This window comes from Malania oleifera, chromosome 9 (genome assembly GCF_029873635.1).
Source record: "Malania oleifera isolate guangnan ecotype guangnan chromosome 9, ASM2987363v1, whole genome shotgun sequence".
NCBI classification, from domain to species: domain Eukaryota; kingdom Viridiplantae; phylum Streptophyta; class Magnoliopsida; order Santalales; family Ximeniaceae; genus Malania; species Malania oleifera.
This window is the reverse complement of record NC_080425.1, coordinates 90,502,469-90,520,332: the sequence shown is the minus strand read 5'-3', so window position 1 is coordinate 90,520,332 and position 17,864 is coordinate 90,502,469. Positions and strand designations below refer to the sequence as shown.

Genomic DNA, 17,864 nt, shown 5'->3' with positions numbered 1-17,864 from the left:
AGTAGCCAGTACCGAACTTAGGAGAGGATGCAGTTTGGCCGGGATGAGGTAGTGTAGAGTATATTGACTTATCTGGAGGGCCGACCAGATGAAGTCCCGCCTATGGGCCGCACAACCCTGTCATGAGGGGTCAAATCATGATGTACAGAGTCCTAGGGATAAAGCACAGTTATGTATATGTATACAGTTTTACAGTATATGATAAGTATAGTATGATATTATTAGTATGAAAAGCAGATAAATACAGATGATACAGTATGTTTTAAATTGAGAAAGAAAAATATGCTTTACAGATTATTTGTTATATTACATTTCAGTTATTATTTAAAAGTATTCTTAACTTTGTTGTCACACACTAGTAATAGCATATTTCCACTTACTGAGCGTCGACTCACCCCATTACTCTAACGTTTTTTAGCTGATCCAATTGGGCGAGTAGATCGGGCTCGCAGATAGAGAGTGTTCTGATTACCCTAGTTATAGGGTGAGGTTTTGACAGAATTATGTATATTTTTGGGTAGATGATGTTGGAGAGATATTTTGTATGGTTATGGTCTGTATATACTGGATTCTGGTATTGTATAGTATGTATGTGAATGGTTATATGATATGTGTTCCCGCTGCTTAGATATGGATATGGATACACAGATATATACATATAAAATAATAATAATAATAATGGCAAGAATTTTGAGGTCGTCACACTCCCAATGGGCATTCCGGGTATAGGGTAGGCACAATCGTACTTACAACCTAGTTTGACTTAGCTATGGTCAGCCGGCCATATGCTAAGTTCAGTCTTCGGACTTATGTATTTTTAGTTATACAGGTCAGTACAGTTTTTAAATGCCATTTTAGATATAGTTAAATAATGAAAGTATTATGTTCACACAAAAACTCATATTAGCCACACACTAATAATAATCTAATCCGCTTTACTGAGAAATGTCTCACCCCAATATCCATATCATTTTTCAGATCCTATAGGGAACCGAGCCTAGCGTACTACGGAGCTAGGATTAGACTGTTGGTAGTGGTCGTCAGAACTGGTGAGACCCCAGATATCATGTTTTGTTATTTTGGGTTGTAATATAATGACTGGGAGTTTCATATGTATAATTAGGACAGTTAGAACTCTGGTAATGTGTTTTGAGGTGATTTTTCTTTTGCTGTACGTTTTATATTCAGTAATGACAGGAACACCCATAATTCTCTTTTTAAGGCGGGTTGTAGTATTTATGGTATAAATTTATGTGGACAAAATAGCCCTCCGAGCCCCAATTTTGGGCTTGGGGCACCACAGAGTGGAATAAATTTTCGGGGTGTTACAATACTAGTAAAGGAAGGAGAAAAAAAAAATATCCAGCCATAATAGTTTTGTAATACAGATCCAAATCAACAATATTCCAACCAAATCTAATCAAGGAGTCCCAACAAGTTAGTATTTAAAAAAATTATGACTACTAGTAAAACTGATAATAAGCTAAAAAACAATGTAGCTAGAGTGGAAGGGAATTAGAAACAACTTATTTTGTAAAATTTAAATGGTAGGAATGAGACGATGCTCAATGAATGGGTAATAGAAATTACAAGAGTTATAATATGCATATAAATATAATTTTAGATAACTTTGTTGTTATTCCAAGAAACCAAATTTGGTATTGTCATCAACATTCACAATATAAATATGCATGTCATAATATGTTCATATTAGTATATGTAATAATAATTTGAGATCAGAACTTGCTAGACATATAAGTCTACCAGATGAACAGAAATAGAACATAACGTACAAAATCAGAGTAATATATGCGTAGACATAACTCATAACCAGAATATTAGAATATCGAAATAAATGAGACAGACAAAGGTCCTCGCACTCCAAGATCTTAATAGTAGGTCAAACAGTGAGGTCTATTCTCAAAATATAATATAATTATAGAATTTTTTTTTATAAAAAAAACGTTACTCTTACCAGTTTCTCAAACTGACATTTAATTACATATAGATAATCAATATCAAATATAATTTTCAAAAGTAAACTTCAAATAAATTTGCATAAACAAATTTGTATACTTCTTAAAAATAGGTAACTTTATAAAATGACTCTATCATGCACTCATAGTAAGAAATAGAAGATCATAGCCGTTAAGTATTGCCTGTCTCAGAATCACTAGTCGAAAGACTGTTTGCAACTAATTATTGATAACAAAAAGTGCATATCAGGACAAATTGTGTACATGTATGGACACTATGAATGGATGTTTTTACTCATTTATCATTAGCATTATCATCATTATTTAGTTATTCAAAAATATTTTCTAAAACATAAATTTTTATCTTGTTATACATGTGCTTAAACTGTGAAAGTTAGAAATCTTTTATATTACTATTATTGAAATAAAAATAAAGATCTCTTTAATATGTATAAAGTTTAAAATATAATACTTTCATATTAGATAAAAAAAATCTTATTGCATTATTAACATACAAAAACATCTCAATGTAGAGAAAGTACTTTCATATTATTATTTGTACAATAAAATCTCTTATTTTATCATCAAAATCTATTAAATATTTTGTTGTTTGAGGTGTGGCTCTTATACTGCAGTTCTCTTAAACAAAGAAGAAAGAAAAACATGAAGGGGCAGTATAGTAGGGGCTCGTCGATGAGTGCCTTTTGCTCGTTGATGAGGAGAAAGCAAGGAATCGTTGACGAGTGTCATGTGCTCGTTGATGAGAAGATCCCAAGAGGCCCAAAATTTCAGAGTTTCAGAGATACCGAGAGCAGAAAAATGGGATCTTCGACGAATGGAATGATTCGTCGATGAGTGTTCTTCTTGGTCTCGTCAACGAATTCCCTATTCTTGTCGACGAGAAGTTTTGGGCTGCGAGTATTTTTTTTTGAATTTTGGATTTGAACGTTGAAGTGGTTGGGTAATCGGAGGGAAACCTCTAAGGGACTATTATATATGTCATTCTGGGCATATATTGATAGAGAGAGAGAGAGTGATCATTTGAGAAGTATATAGTGTACTTTTTGATTTCCATAGTGAAATTTGTGTGCCATTGCTTCCGTGGATGTAGGTTTTGCCGAACCACGTAAATCTTGTTGTTGTTCTTATTCAAGTTGTGTTTCATTTACTTGTTGTATTTATTCCGCTGAGCATCTTAATTATTCGATCCATATCACAACAAATTGATATCAAAGCGATTGTTGTTATGACATTGGGATCGTCTTCTACAAGATTTGACATCGTCAAATTTGATGGAACCGAGAACTTTGGTTTATGGCAGAGGAGAGTGATGGACATTCTTGTACAACAAGGAATGGCTAAGGCTTTACTTGATACTCAATCAGAAGGAATGGACATGGGTAGATTTGAAAGCAAAGGCCGCTTCTACAATACGCTTGTGTTTGGTCGACGAAGTACTCTATCGGGTGATGGAGGAGGATTCTCCAGCGGCTATATGGAAAAAGTTAGAGAGTTGGTACATGTCCAAATCTCTTAATAATAAATTTTTTCTTAAGCAACGTTTGTATTGACTTAAGATGGTTGAAGAATCAAACTTAGATTAACACATTAATGCTTTCAATCAAATTATTAGTGATTTGATGAGAGTTGATGTTAAGTTTGATGAGGATGAAAAAAATTTGATGTTGTTAAACTCTTTGCCCTCTACTCACACCTATGAAAATCTTGTGACCACTCTTACGTGGGGAAAAGAAACTCTTGATCTAGAAGAGGTAACAAGTGCTTTGCTAAATTTTCATCAAAGATTAAAAATATGTGATGAAGGAGAAGGACTTGTGATAAAGGGTAATAACGAGTGAGACAAGAGAAAATGCAAACATGGAATAAGTCAGAAATCTTGAAATCAATCCAAGAAGAAAAAAGAAATATGGTGTTATAAATGTGGAAAAAAGGGGCATGTGAAACCGGTGTGTCCAAATTGGAAGAAAAGAAATTATGAGAAACATGAAGGCATTTCAAAATCTGTGAATATTGTTCAAGGAGGTTCAATGTGTAGTGATGGTGATGTTCTATCAGTTTTAGTGGGGTCAGATATTCTAACGGACTCTTGGATACTTGACTCAGCATGTTCTTATCACATGACTTCGAATAAGGAGTGATTTAGCACTTACAGGTTAGTGAATTCTAGATCAGTTCTTATGGGTAGTGATACTTATTGAAAGATCATTGGCATAGGAATGTAAAGATAAAAATATTTGATGGTGCTATAAGAACGTTGTGTAATGTAAGATATATACCAAAGTTGAGGAAGAGTTTGATATCACTCGATACTTTGGATTGTAATGACTTTAATTACAAGTCCAAAGGTAGAATTCTGATGGTATGGAAAGGTACTTTGACTGTAATGAAAGGGCAAAAACTGTATGGGAATATCTACACATTGTAGGGAACTACCATTGTAGGTGAAGCTGCAGCCATTGATGTTGAATTAGATGATACCGTTTTGTGGTATATGCGCCTTGGGCATATGGGGAACACGACATGAAAGAACTACACAAGAGGAAACTTTTGAAGGGTTTGAAATCATGTCAACTGGAATTTTACAAGATTTGTATTCTTGGAAAACAGAACAAGACAAAGTTTATATCAGCTAAACACAAGACAAAGGGTATTCTTGATTATGTGCATTCAGATGTTTGGGGTCTGGTTAGAGTTGCATCAAAGGGTGAACATGTGTATTATGTGAGTTTCATTGATGATTACTCACGGAAATTCTGTGATTACTTCATGCATCACAAATCAAGTATGTTTACCAAGTTTAAGATTTGGAAGGCTGAAGTGGAAAACCTGACAGGGAGGAGAATCAAAAACTTAAGGTCAGATAATGGGACCGAGTACCCTAATTCTTGGTTTATGGAGTTTTGTGCAGAGTAGGGCATCAAGAGACACTTTATAGTTTTTCGGACACCTCAGCTAAATGGTGTGGCAGAACAGATGAATCAGACTCTTAATAAAAGGGCTTGATGTCTTAGATTAAATGTAGGGCTACCAAAGAACTTCTGGCCTGAGGCAGTGAGTATGACTTGTTTTCTGATAAATCGATCACCAAGGGCATCACTAGAGGGTAGAGTGGCAAAAGAGGTTTGGACGGGAAATGCAGTAGACTACTCCAGATTGAAGGTATTTGGGTGTCCAACCTATGTTCATGTATCTAGTGAGGAGAGGTATAAGCTTGACCCAAAGTCTTGTTGTTGCATCCTTTTGGGATATCCAGAGGGTGTGAAGGGGTACAAGCTATATGACCCAATGGAAAACAAGGTGGTAATCAACAGGGATGTAGTCTTTGATAAAAAGGCTATGGTGAAGCATACTCAAGAATATGATGAATAGAAACCGGAGTCAAAAAGTTAGGGTAGTGATGAACATGTTGTGTAGGTGGAGTCGGAAGCTCAGGCCAACGAAAATGATCATGGTCCTATGGTTGTAGGGAGTTCTAAATCGGGAACCAGCAAGTCGACAATATTCCTATATAGAGATCTAGACGCACTATCAGACCTCCACCAAGGTATGGATTTGAAGAGTTAGTATCCTATGCTTTTCTTACTAATTCCAATGATCCAACTACTTTTCAAAAGGCAGTGCACGGTCAGGAGAAAGATAGGCGGATGGGTGCGATGATTAAGGAGATGGAATCACTACATAAGAACCAAACTTGGGATTTGGTGGAGCTTCCAGATGGGAAGAGTCCGATAGGTTGCAAATGGCTATATAGGAAGAAGGAGGCAATTCAGAAAAGGAAGGAGAGAAATTCAAGGTACGGTTAATGGCAAAAGGATACTCACAGAAGAAGGGGATAGATTATGATGAGATCTTTTCTCCAGTGGTCCGACATACTTTTATCATAATTGTGTTGGGGTTGGTAGCCCATTATGATTTTCATTTGGAACAAATGGACATGAAGACAGCGTTTCTTCATGGTGACTTGGATGAACAAATCTATATGTTACAACCGAAGGTATTCATTGAACTGGGAAAATAAAATTTTTTTTGTAGGTTGAAGAAATCTCTTTATGGGCTGAAACAGTCTCCAAGGCAATGGTATAAACAGTTTGATTCTTACATGATCAAGATTGGCTAAAAGAGGTGTGAGTATGACTATTGCGTATATACGAACAAGCTTAAGAACAGTTCTCTTATTTTCTTGTTATTGTATGTCGATGATATGTTGATAGCTGCAAAATATTTAACTGAGGTGAATCTGTTAAAGGACCTGTTGTATAAGGAATTTGACATGTAGGATCTTGGCTCAGCCAAGAAAATATTTGGGATGGAGATTCACCGTGATAGAACTATAGGGAGATTATTACTATCTCAGGGTGGTTATGTAAAAAAGGTGTTGGAGAGGTTTAACGTGAATGATGCAAGACTGGTGTGTACACCTCTAGAGAATCATTTCTAGTTGTCAACTGCAGATTGCCAAAGTACGGATGAGAAAATCCGAGACATGTCAAAGGTCCCCTATGCTAGTGCTATGGTGAGTTTGATGTATGCCATGGTGTGTACGAGGCCATATTTGGGTTATGCGGTGAGCGTGGTAAGTAAGTTTCTCTTTAATCTTGGAAGGCAACATTGGGAAGCCGTCAAATGGATACTTAGATACTTACGGGTACATCGGGATATGACATCATGTTCGGAAAGCAACAAGGTTGTCCTTCATTTATAGGGTTTGTTGATGCTGATTATGTTGGAGATATAGATGACAAAAGGTCTACAATAAGATATGTGTTTACCCTTGTAGGAGGACCTGTGTGTTGGAGATCCATGGTACAACCTCTGGTAGCATTATTCACGACTGAGGTGGAACATATAGCAGTTTCCAAAGCCGCAAAGGAAGCCTTGTGGCTTACTGGTTTAGTCAGAGAGCTGGGGTTACAACAATATGGAGTGGTGCTGCATTGTGATAGTAAGAGTGCCATTTACTTGGCGAAGAATTAGATATACCATCCTAAAACCAAGCACATTGATGTGAGGTTCCATAGGATTTGGGAATTGATTGCATTGGGTGAGCTTGTGTTGGAGAAAGTTCACATGTCAGAAAATGCAGCGGATATTCTGACAAAATCGATTACTTCTGAGAAGTTCAAGCATTGCTTGGACTTACTCCATGTCTCCAAATGATAGAAGGGAGACATATCCAACCAAGCGTTTCAAGTTCAAGATGGAGGAGTTAGACATGTTTTTCGAGATTCTCCTAAGGGGCGTATAATTGCTAAGGTGGAGATTGTTGTTTGAGGTGTGACTTTTATACTTTGGTTCTTTTAAACAAAGAAGAAAGAAAAACATGAAGGGGTAGCACAACAAGGGCTCGTCGACGAGTGCCCTATGATCATCGACGAAGAGACAGCAAGGACTCATCGACGAATGTCCTGTGCTCGTCGACGAGAAGATCCCACGTGGCCTAAAAGTTTAAAGTTTCTGAGGTACCAAGAGTTAAAAAATGGGATCATCAACGAATGGAATGATTCGTCGACGAGTTTTCTTCTTGGTATCATCGACGAATCCCCTGTTCTCGTCAACGAGAAGTTCTGGCCTATGAATAGTTTCTTTGAATTTTAAATTTGAACGTTGAGGTGGTTGGGTAATCGGAAGGAAACCTACGAGGGACTATTATACATGTCATTCTGGGCATATATTGATAGAGAGAGTGATCATTTGAGAAGTGTATTGAATACTTTATAATTTTCATAGTGAAATTTGTGTGTCATTGCTTCCGTGGATGTAGGCTTTGTGGAACCACATAAATCTTATTATTGTTCTTGTTCTGCGTGTGTTTCATTTACTTGTTGTATTTATTCCGCTGTGAATCTTAATTATTCGATCCATATCACAACATATTTTATATACACTAAATATAATATTTTAAATTTTTAAAGGATATTAACATAATAAATCTCATAAAAACAATCTTATTACATGATTTTTACTAACCTAAAATCAAACACAAAGTTCTTTTATTTTATTTCATTATATTAGATTAGTAGAAAAGGAATAGTGAAATCAAAGATCTAGGATTCCTTTGTGCTTGCAATTAGAGTCATCGTCGAGACCAAGCCCAAAATAAAAAAGTTTTCATTTGATAAATGGCAAGTGAATGTGTCTTATTTTATAAAAATTATTTTTATTTTCTATTTGAACAATTAAATAGTAATTCTAACTGCAAGCATGTATAAATCCTAATATTTGATTTTATTATTCCTTCTTTACTAGTCTAACATAATAAAATAAAATAACCTTTATTTGATTCTAGATTAGTAAAATCATGTAATGGGATTACCCTTATGAGATCTATTATGTTATTGACCTTCAAAATTTCAAAAATAAGATTTAATTTATATAAAATATTTAATAGATTTTGATGATAAAATAAAAGATTTTATTGCACAGATAATAAAATGAAAGATACCTTTTTTCTACATTGAGATATTTTTGTATGTTAATAATGCAATAAGATTTTTTTTTTATCTAATATACAATTATCCTTATTTTTATTTCAATAATAGTAAGTTTAATTATAATAGTTTAAGCTTGTTGAAGCGTAGCGATTTTAATCTTTCGATCAACAAAATAAATAGCACAAAGAACATTCACAGAAAAAATGTTGACGAGAGATTTTACGTAGTTCAGCAAGATTGCCTACGCCCACGGAGCGTAAACTTGGAGAAAAATCCATTATGAAACGATGGCAGTACAAGATCTGATCATAATATCCCTGATCCTAGATCCCCTGTACACCCCTTCACCTCAAAGCAGTGAAGAAAAATTCTTCCTAGAGAGAAAGTGTAACAACCCAAAGAATAATGGTATTTAAAAAGGGAGGGAAATGGAAACAAAAACAGAAGGATGCAGCAGGCTTCGTCAACGAACACTTCGCGTTCGTTGACAACGTTGCACTTTAGACATAATAACTCGGAAGTTTTACACAGGGCCTCGTCGACGAAAACAGGGAGTTCGTCGATGAGCTCATAAGTAGGTCTCGTCGACGAAGCCACGCCTCATCGACGAGAAGATACCGAGAGTGGTTTTTGGGCAGTCTGAATTTCATCGACGAAGAGGTAGGGTTCATAGACGAAATTACTTAAGGACTCGTCGACAAGATGACGTGTCTCGTTGACGAATCTAATTCTACAAATAGTGAAAACCTAGATTTTTGATGGAAATTCAGCGTAGAAAACCCTCTTTTTCTCTCTCTACGCTCTTTCCTCCTTCTCTCTTTGATCTCGGCCCCGTTTTACGCCAGATCGACGATTTGAAGCCACCACGAATCTCCTGGTGAAGTTCTCTGCAAGTCTGCCGGAGTGGATCATCGGTGGAAATTGTTTGAAATTTATCCCAAACTCAGGGTAGGACATTTTATTCAAAGTATGCTTTCCCTACAGTTATAAGAAATGTTATATGCAGAAAAATTTTGATGTTTTGTTCTGGGGGATGTTGTTTTCAGGGTGTTGAGTGGAGAACCCTACGGGTGTAGAGCTAGAGTTCAGCAGCGGGCTTTTCAGAAACTAAGTAAGAGAAATATGCTATGTTAGGATGTAAGAACCCGAACCATGATAAATGGGTTTAAATAAATAAGAGAGGGGTAAAATTGGTATTTGAACAGGCTTCATCGACGAAGCTAGAGTTCGTTGATGAAGGCCATGTATCTCTTGTCGACAAAGTTCAGAGGCTCATCGACGAGGACAAGTCGAGGAGTTTCGGGAACCGGTGGTCGAAGAATCCTCCGTCTCATTGACAAGAGGACTATAGAGCCTCGTCGACGAGGACACCATCTTTTCGACGAGTTTGCCCAGGTCAAAGGGGTTATAAATAGAATTCTCTTTACTTCTCAACTAAAAAAACTCAAATATCTCTCTCTCTATTTAGAACTCTCCCTACTCTCTATCTCTCTAGATTGCTTCGATGATCATCGTGAGGATTGTGAATTTGAAGTTATCACGAGGATCGTGGAAGGATTCTTTACAAATTCTACGGATTGGAATCTCGATTTGGAGATTTTCGAGTTTTGGGGAAAAATCGAGGTAAGGCTCGGTTTTCAATTTTGATCCGATAGTTTTGTAGGGAACTATCTTGTGAGTATATTCTGTACTGTGATTTGTAGGTTTTGGAACTTGGTTCGCTATTTAGGGACCTTGGAGTTCGGGATTTGTTATTCGGGGAAAACGTAATGGGAACTGTGTTTATATCGGTTATTTTTGAAATCGGACTTGATGGAACTGTGGTTCACGGTCCTGTGTGTATTTTGGCTACTCATTTGGGGGGATCTAATAGGAAAAACTATGGGTTTTTCATTATTATAGTTTTGGGAAAAAGGGGGTGATGGGCTGCATCCTTGGTTTTGTTGAAAACCAAGCGTATATGTTGATTTATATTGGATTATTGGGATGGCCATGCCTTGACTTTTTTAAACTATATTTGTTTGGAAAACCATGATTTAGATTACCAAATGGGTGTGGTTTGTTTGGTTATATGAGCATGCATGTGTGTGTGACTGTTGAAATGCTAGTAGGAACGGGGTTTCGAATTGTTCCAGGTACTAGGAGTGTTCGGCTCTATATCCGAGGGCGTGTGTTTATCACCTACCACATACGCAAGAGTGTTCGAGTCTATATCCGAGGGCGTGAGCCTATTCTAGCAGATCAGGCCGAAGGGTGTGGATCCACCAGTTAGCACCGGCGCGATGCCATGGGAGTCGGGGACTAGCCATGTGCCGGTGGCGCTGTGTTCGCGAGTTGGCTATGGGCCAATGCCGTATGTCACGGTGCGGCTTCTGGATGAAGGGTGTGACGACATCGAGATTGTTGATCATGTGTATGTGTGCGTGTATGCACTGTGTAAAGTTAGTACTGGACTGCATTTAACTGTGTGTATGTTACATCATGATAACACTCAAATACCACACACCGATATAACCTGTGTTCTTCCTTAACGAGAGGTGTCTCACCCCTGCTATACGTACATTTTTACAGGTCTTTCGAGTAACCGGAACTAGCGTCCTGGTGTAGGGAGCGTAGTGGCTGGTGTACTGCGGTTAGCGCTTAGGTAAGTGTTAGAACTGTATTTTGGTGGGTTGCCATTTTGAGATGTATTTCGGCACTCGTTTGTACTTTTTTGATAGAGCCCGTGTTCTGCTCTTGTATAGACTCTAGTATGGTACTGTATATATATAGAATGACCTTTTTCGCTGCGTATATTCTGTTGTGTTTGGATGTGTATAGGGTGCCTGGGAACCCCACGGGGTCGGACCCTCATCCTTTGTCCTGTATCTGTGGATGATTTGTATGATACAGGGACATGTTAGATTACATTTTCACCTTTGGGGTCCCATTTCCAGGTTTGGGACGTGACATAGGAAATCTACTTACTTTATCAGAAATTTTATATATATATACCAGATATTATACAAAATATGAATTTTTAAAGTATGTATGGCGATATTAATATGAAGTTTTATGTAGTTTTTCAGTATTTCAAATTATATAGATATAGTTAGATATTTGCAGATTTTATACAGACAGAGTATGTATACATATGCAGTTTTATTCAGATGATTACACAGATAGATATATATAACAGTATACAGATAATTATTCAGAACAATATATACATTGTATATAGAAAGTTATGTTTTCCTAAATGCCATAACACTCAGAGTATACAGATAGTTTATGTAGACAGTTTATAAAGACAGATTATACAGTTATAACATCAAGATGTTACAGTTATTGATATCACAGTATTTACAGCACAAAATTATGGTGTTATGGTTATTTTGGAAACATGATGAAAATAGTAAAGATATATATATATATATATATATATATATATATATTTATATTGTATCATATCCCTGTGGAAAGATTACAGACAGATACAATTTACAGAGCACGGTACTGTTGCTAATACAGATAGAGTGCAACCACATATCTTAGATAGTGTGTGGGTACCGTCAACTGTGCTCGGAGAGTATGCAGCTCCCTTGTTCGCTGGGTTGAGGGCTAGATTGACAAGGTAGTAGCCAATCCCGTGCCTAAGAGAGTATGTAGTTTGGCCGGACTGAGGTAGTGTAGAGTATGATGACTTACCTGGAGGGCCGACCAGGTTAAGTCTTGCCTACGAGCCGCACAACCCTGTCATGAGGGGTTAAATCATGATATATAGAGTCCCAGGGAAAAAGCACAGTTATTTATATGTATATAGTTTTACAACTTTTGTTGTATATAGTATGATATAGTAGTATGAATGATAGAAAGTTCAGATGATATAAATGTTTTAAGCTACTATACATGTGTTTTACAGATTTTCCAGATCATGCAGCTTTATATATATTAATGTTATAGTTTTACGACTAGGTCGCCACATACTAGTAATAGCATATTTCCACTTACTGAGAGTCGTCTCACCTTATTATTTTACCATTTTTCAGGTGAGCCAGTTAGAAGAGTAGATCAGGCTTGCGGGTAGAGAGTTGACTTGCCTACCCTGGTTTTAGGGTAAGGTTGTGACAGGGTTTTGTATTTTTTTTTGGGGTAGACGATACTGGAGGGAGTTATTTTATATGGCTATGGTTCGTATGTACAGAATTTTGGTATTGTATAGTATATATGGTTGTATGATTTATGTTTCCGCTGCTTAGATATGGATATATAGATACTATAAAAAAAAATATGGAGAAATTTTGAGGATGTTACAGAAAGCCCCCTCTAGCTTTCCTTGCACAAAATGACAAGCAATACACACTTTTTCCCATGACTTACAAACATATATATGACACCACACAACCGTTGGATTTAGAGACGGTCCAACAACTGTGAAAAAAGTCACAATAAATAAATAAATAAATAATATTTTTTAACAATCTCCACCTTGACTTTTAATCACAGCCAAACACAACATTTCATCACCACGCTCTAGGATGCTCTGTCAATAATCAACAAGAGACTACATTAACAAAGTCCAGACAACGCTTGAGCTTAGTTAATGTTACAGGCTTCATGAGCATATCTGTAGCATTTCCATCTGCGTGGATCTTCAATAACTAGAACTTACCACTTTCAACCCAACCTCTAATTGCATGGTACCACATGTCAATATGCTTCGTACGAGAGTGGTAGACCTGATTCCTTGCAAAGTGGATCGCACTCTGACTATCACAGAATACATGTAACCCATCCTGCATAACACCAAGTTCCTGAATCAGTCTAGTTAACCACAAAGCCTCCTTATCTGCCTCTGCAAAAGCTATGTATTTAGCTTCTGTAGTAGACAAAACTGTAGTAGATTGCAACATAGCCTTCCTACTAATGGAACCACCAGCCATGGTAAAAATGAAGCCAGAAGTAGAACTCCTCATATCTAAATCACCTGCATAATCGGAGTCCACATAACCCTGAACATTACAATCATCAGTACTTTCAAACAAGATACCATAATCAGAAGTGTCATGCAAATATTTGAAAATCCATTTCACCACATTCCAATGCATTCTACCTAGATTAGCCATATATTTGCTTACCAAACTAACTGTATATGACAAATCTGGTCTACTACATACCATAACATACATCAGATTCCCTACTGCACTGGCATAAGGCACACTAGCCATATCCAACTTATCCTCATCAGTAGAAGGACACAATTGAGCAGACAACTGAAAATGAGCAGCTAGAGGTGTACTTACCGGTTTAGCCTTATCCATATTAAACCTTTTCAATACCTTCTCAATATATCAGAGAGTGAGTATCATTTTTGGAAAAGTTTTTGTATAGCCCTCACCAGTTGAGGATATTTTGGGAATACAGTTATATTTGTAAATATTGGAAAATATTTCAGAACTCTGGTATTGTATATAATGGTTATGGTTATGTTTGTATGATTTTCGCTTTTTACTGCTTAGGTTTATGAATGGGTTTTTCCTCAATATGGTATCAAAGCATGTAGAATATTATAATATGGAAGAAAAAAAAATACCCAGTTAATTAAGCAGGTCGTTACATTACAAACATATATAAGACACCACACAACTGTTGGATTTAGAGACGATCCAACGACTGTGATAAAAGTCACAATAATCATGTGAAAAAAGATAAAAAAATTATGTCTTGGCATTAATAATGTTAGAAAATATTTTTGAATAACTAAATAGTGACAATAATGCTAATAAAGGCAATGGGTAAAAACATCCATTCATAGTATGCATACACATACATAACTTGTACAAATTCGCACTATTTTTTTATCAATAGTTAGGCGCAGATGGTCATTTGACTAGTGATCTCGGGACAAGCGATAGCTCACAACTATGATCTTCTATTTTTTCCTGTGAGTGGACGATAAAGTTATTTTATAAAATTATCTATTTTAAGAAGTATACAAATTTATTTACACAAATTTATCTGAAGATTTACTTTTGAAAATTGTATTTGATATAAATTATCTATTTGTAATTAATTGTTAGTTTGAAAAATTATCAAGAGTTATGTTATTTTCAGAAAATTGTCATTCTATAATTATATTATGTTTTGAGAATAGACTTGACTATTTGACCTGTTGCTAAGATCTTGGAGTGCAAGGAGCTATGTTCGCCTCATTATTTTTGTATTCTTATATTCTATTTATGGATCATGTCTTTACACGTATGACTCTGATTTTGTATGTTCTATTCTATTTTTGTTCATTTGGCAGACTTGTGTGTTCAACAGGTTCTAATATCAAATTATTATTACATATATTATTATAAACATATTATGATATATGCATATTTGTATTCTGAATGTTGATGATAATAACAAATTTGGCATCTGGAATAACAATAAAGTTTTCTAAAATTATATTTATATGTATATTGTAGCTCTTGCTGTATCTATTACCAATTCACTAAGCCTTGTCTTATTCCTATCATTTACATTTTGCAGAGTAAGTTACTTCCAATTCCCTTCCACTCCTGACACGAGTAAAGGGATTGAACTACACTTTAAAAAAAAAAAATTATTATTATTATCATTATCATCATTTTTACTAGTAGTCATTGTTTTTTAAATACCTTGACTTGTTGGACAAGGTTGAACTCAAGTCGTTTAGCTGGTAAGTTTGCTTAACTGAACTTTAGAACTCGTTTAGTAAATGAGTTAACTGAACATGTTAAAATATGACTTGATTTTGCTTGATTGTAGCTCGAAAGTCATCATGGGTCTCTCAAGTTCTCTTTTCTCTTAGTTACAAGTGATTGCCAATGAGCTATAAACATATATGAGTCAAGTGTTGATGCAAACAAGCATCTTATTTGCTTCCCCCACGACCCTCCTCTCCTACCCTTCCCACTCCCCTGCCCCCAAACACAATCTCTTGCACTCCTCTATAATCTTCCCTCAGCCCCCCTTTTCCCGAACACTCGTACCTTCAACAGGTAACCTAAAGGATACTACCTAGCAGCTAAATTCAACTTGTGGAGATTATTCTTTTTTTTGGATTACGCACCGAATTTCCATGCGTCTGTTTTACGTTTTACGTGACTAATCCTGCGTCCCTTGAAGTCGACCCCACAACTCCAAAAAGAGGTAAATTTCAAAAATTCAGGAACGAAAACGAATCTAAAAGGGTTTGAACAACTGACCTCGTGAGAGGCACTCCCACAACCAACACTACCACCTGAACCACACCCTGGGAGTTTGTAGAGATTATTCTTGTCTCTACTCCTGTTAACCTTGTCATCAATTTTTTTATTCCTAGGCATGATTAATCACCCAATTACTCTACCAACTTTATAATTTAAAGTTTGAAATCTAACATAATTCTATTAAATATTATGCGTTTATTTGTGCTTTTAATGATAGGGTTAAAAACTCAAAAATGCAGTGTTTTCCTTCAAATGGACACTAGTTGATTTGGAAAGGGAAAGAACAGTTTTGACTTGCACCTTCCGACAGGCATATCGTCTACTAAGAAATGTACATTTAAAATCTCATCATGAATTCAAATCGCAAGTAATCTCAAGAACTGAAGTCACTACACGCGTAGGCATCACTTCTACCAGGTCATTTTGAAGAGGAATGCCTAGAAATTGAATCTTTGTAGCCCGTACCCTTAAGCATTTGCCATTGCAAAAAATGAGCCATCACTGCAGATAACTATTTTTAGAAAATCGTTAAATAAAATATGCATGTTATGAACAATGGTTTCTGATGTAGAAAATAAAACGGGCTTCTTCCAAGGGCTAATGGTGTCATTCTATGGGACAGCACAAATCTTTTGAGTATACAACGCTGACCAACCAACTCTTAACTTACTTCTAAAATGAATGAAAATTTCTTATTACAAAATTATAAATACATTGTTTGGAGTAGCTTCAAAGCATTAAAATTATCCAAATTCCTACCACAAAAATAAGTTACAAAGTGACACTATACCAATATCCAGACAAGCTGGATATGCCTCTTATCATGTTAAGAATCATAGCAAAATTGTTGCCCAACTCGCTGAACCTCAATTCCCAACAGAAACTTTACTCTGATATACAGTAGGTTTCAGGCTCCTGCTCCATTGTTCAGCTGGAGGGTCAATTTTATGTTCATAGCTGCTAATTCTGCAGCCAAGTATCTAAAAACATAGGGCATCGAAACTGTCTCCATCCCTTTACTAGTCTGGCAGTTGTGGCAAGTAACCTTTTTGGGGACTCTTCCAGGGGGTAGCCCCCCAATCTCTCGCACTGCTCGTTTTTGGGGCTGGATGAATGAAGTTGTCAGAATGCTTCCACAGAAGGAACACACATCTGCTATGTGATGATCAGAACATGTGTGGAGCCTGTCATGTAACAGATATGCAGCACCATGAGCAAGCATGGAATCTCGTTCCATTTCTCCAAAACGGATACCCCCACCACGCTTTCTTCCTTTAATAGGCTGTCGAGTGACCTGGTCTACTGTTCCAGTTGAGCGAACCTGAGGTCAAAATAGTTTAATGATCCTTTAGGCTTTACAAATTACAATAGCTTGTTTGAAAATAACAGGATAATAAGCACTTCTTAACCGCTTTTTTGGAGAATGAGAGAGAGAGAGAGGTGCAAGCACTTCGTAAATGCAATTGAAGGGAACCTCTTTGTAGCTCTATGTAACATATAATTCCACAATGAAAAAGGAAAGTGTAACGTAACCTAAGAAACATAAAAATGTTTGGAAAGAATTTCTCACTCAACTTCTATTACTAATAAATAACTGAAAAAAGAAATTACAAACAAGTAGCAAGTGACGAGGCAACAATTTGTATATTGTCAATGGATTAGCTCACAAACCAAGAAAATGATATTGTAGTTTTGAGGAAAAAATTGATGATGCCAATATTTCGAATAATTTCATTAAGAATAGCTTGACATCATTTAGGTTGTGCTTGGGAGCACAAACTTCATGCATTGGGTTTGGATTTGTGTAGATTTGAAGGAGCCTCGATATAGTTTGCTATTGTGTTTTGCCAAATCAACACAAATACAAATCCAAAGTCAAAACTCCAAGCTCTCAAACATAGGGTGAAGGTTTTTGGGTTTACAAGCATTTTTTTGTTGCTCTAACAGGCTCACACACAATGAGTCATATTATCAAAATCCTTTACAAATATACAAGCCAGCATGAATGCATATAAAACATACTTCTTTAAGCAACCTTGATGGAGCAATTAAACTTTTTCATTTCAAAATTTACTACAAAAAATATCTACAAAAAACAAACTTATAAAACTAAAATTAATGGGTTTTAAAATAAGTTTAGTATTTCAGTTCTTTTTTCTCTTTAAGTTCAAATAATTTGTTTACAATACTATAAAGAATAAAGAGATAAAATATAAAGG

At 36.1% G+C, this 17,864-nt stretch overlaps 1 protein-coding gene across 3 annotated transcripts in view; it reads right to left on the bottom strand.

Moving 5' to 3' along the window:
* Nucleotides 1-16,273: 16,273 nt before the first annotated feature.
* The window catches only part of LOC131163682 (DNA-directed RNA polymerase I subunit 2), an 84,900-nt gene continuing 83,309 nt past the window's right edge, over nt 16,274-17,864 (bottom strand). For all 3 annotated transcript variants that reach the window (XM_058120349.1, XM_058120351.1, XM_058120350.1), the window contains exon 28: nt 16,274-16,966. In XM_058120349.1, the coding sequence (XP_057976332.1) occupies nt 16,553-16,966 (414 nt within the window). In that variant the 3' untranslated portion in view covers nt 16,274-16,552. The remainder of the gene's footprint in view (nt 16,967-17,864) is intronic.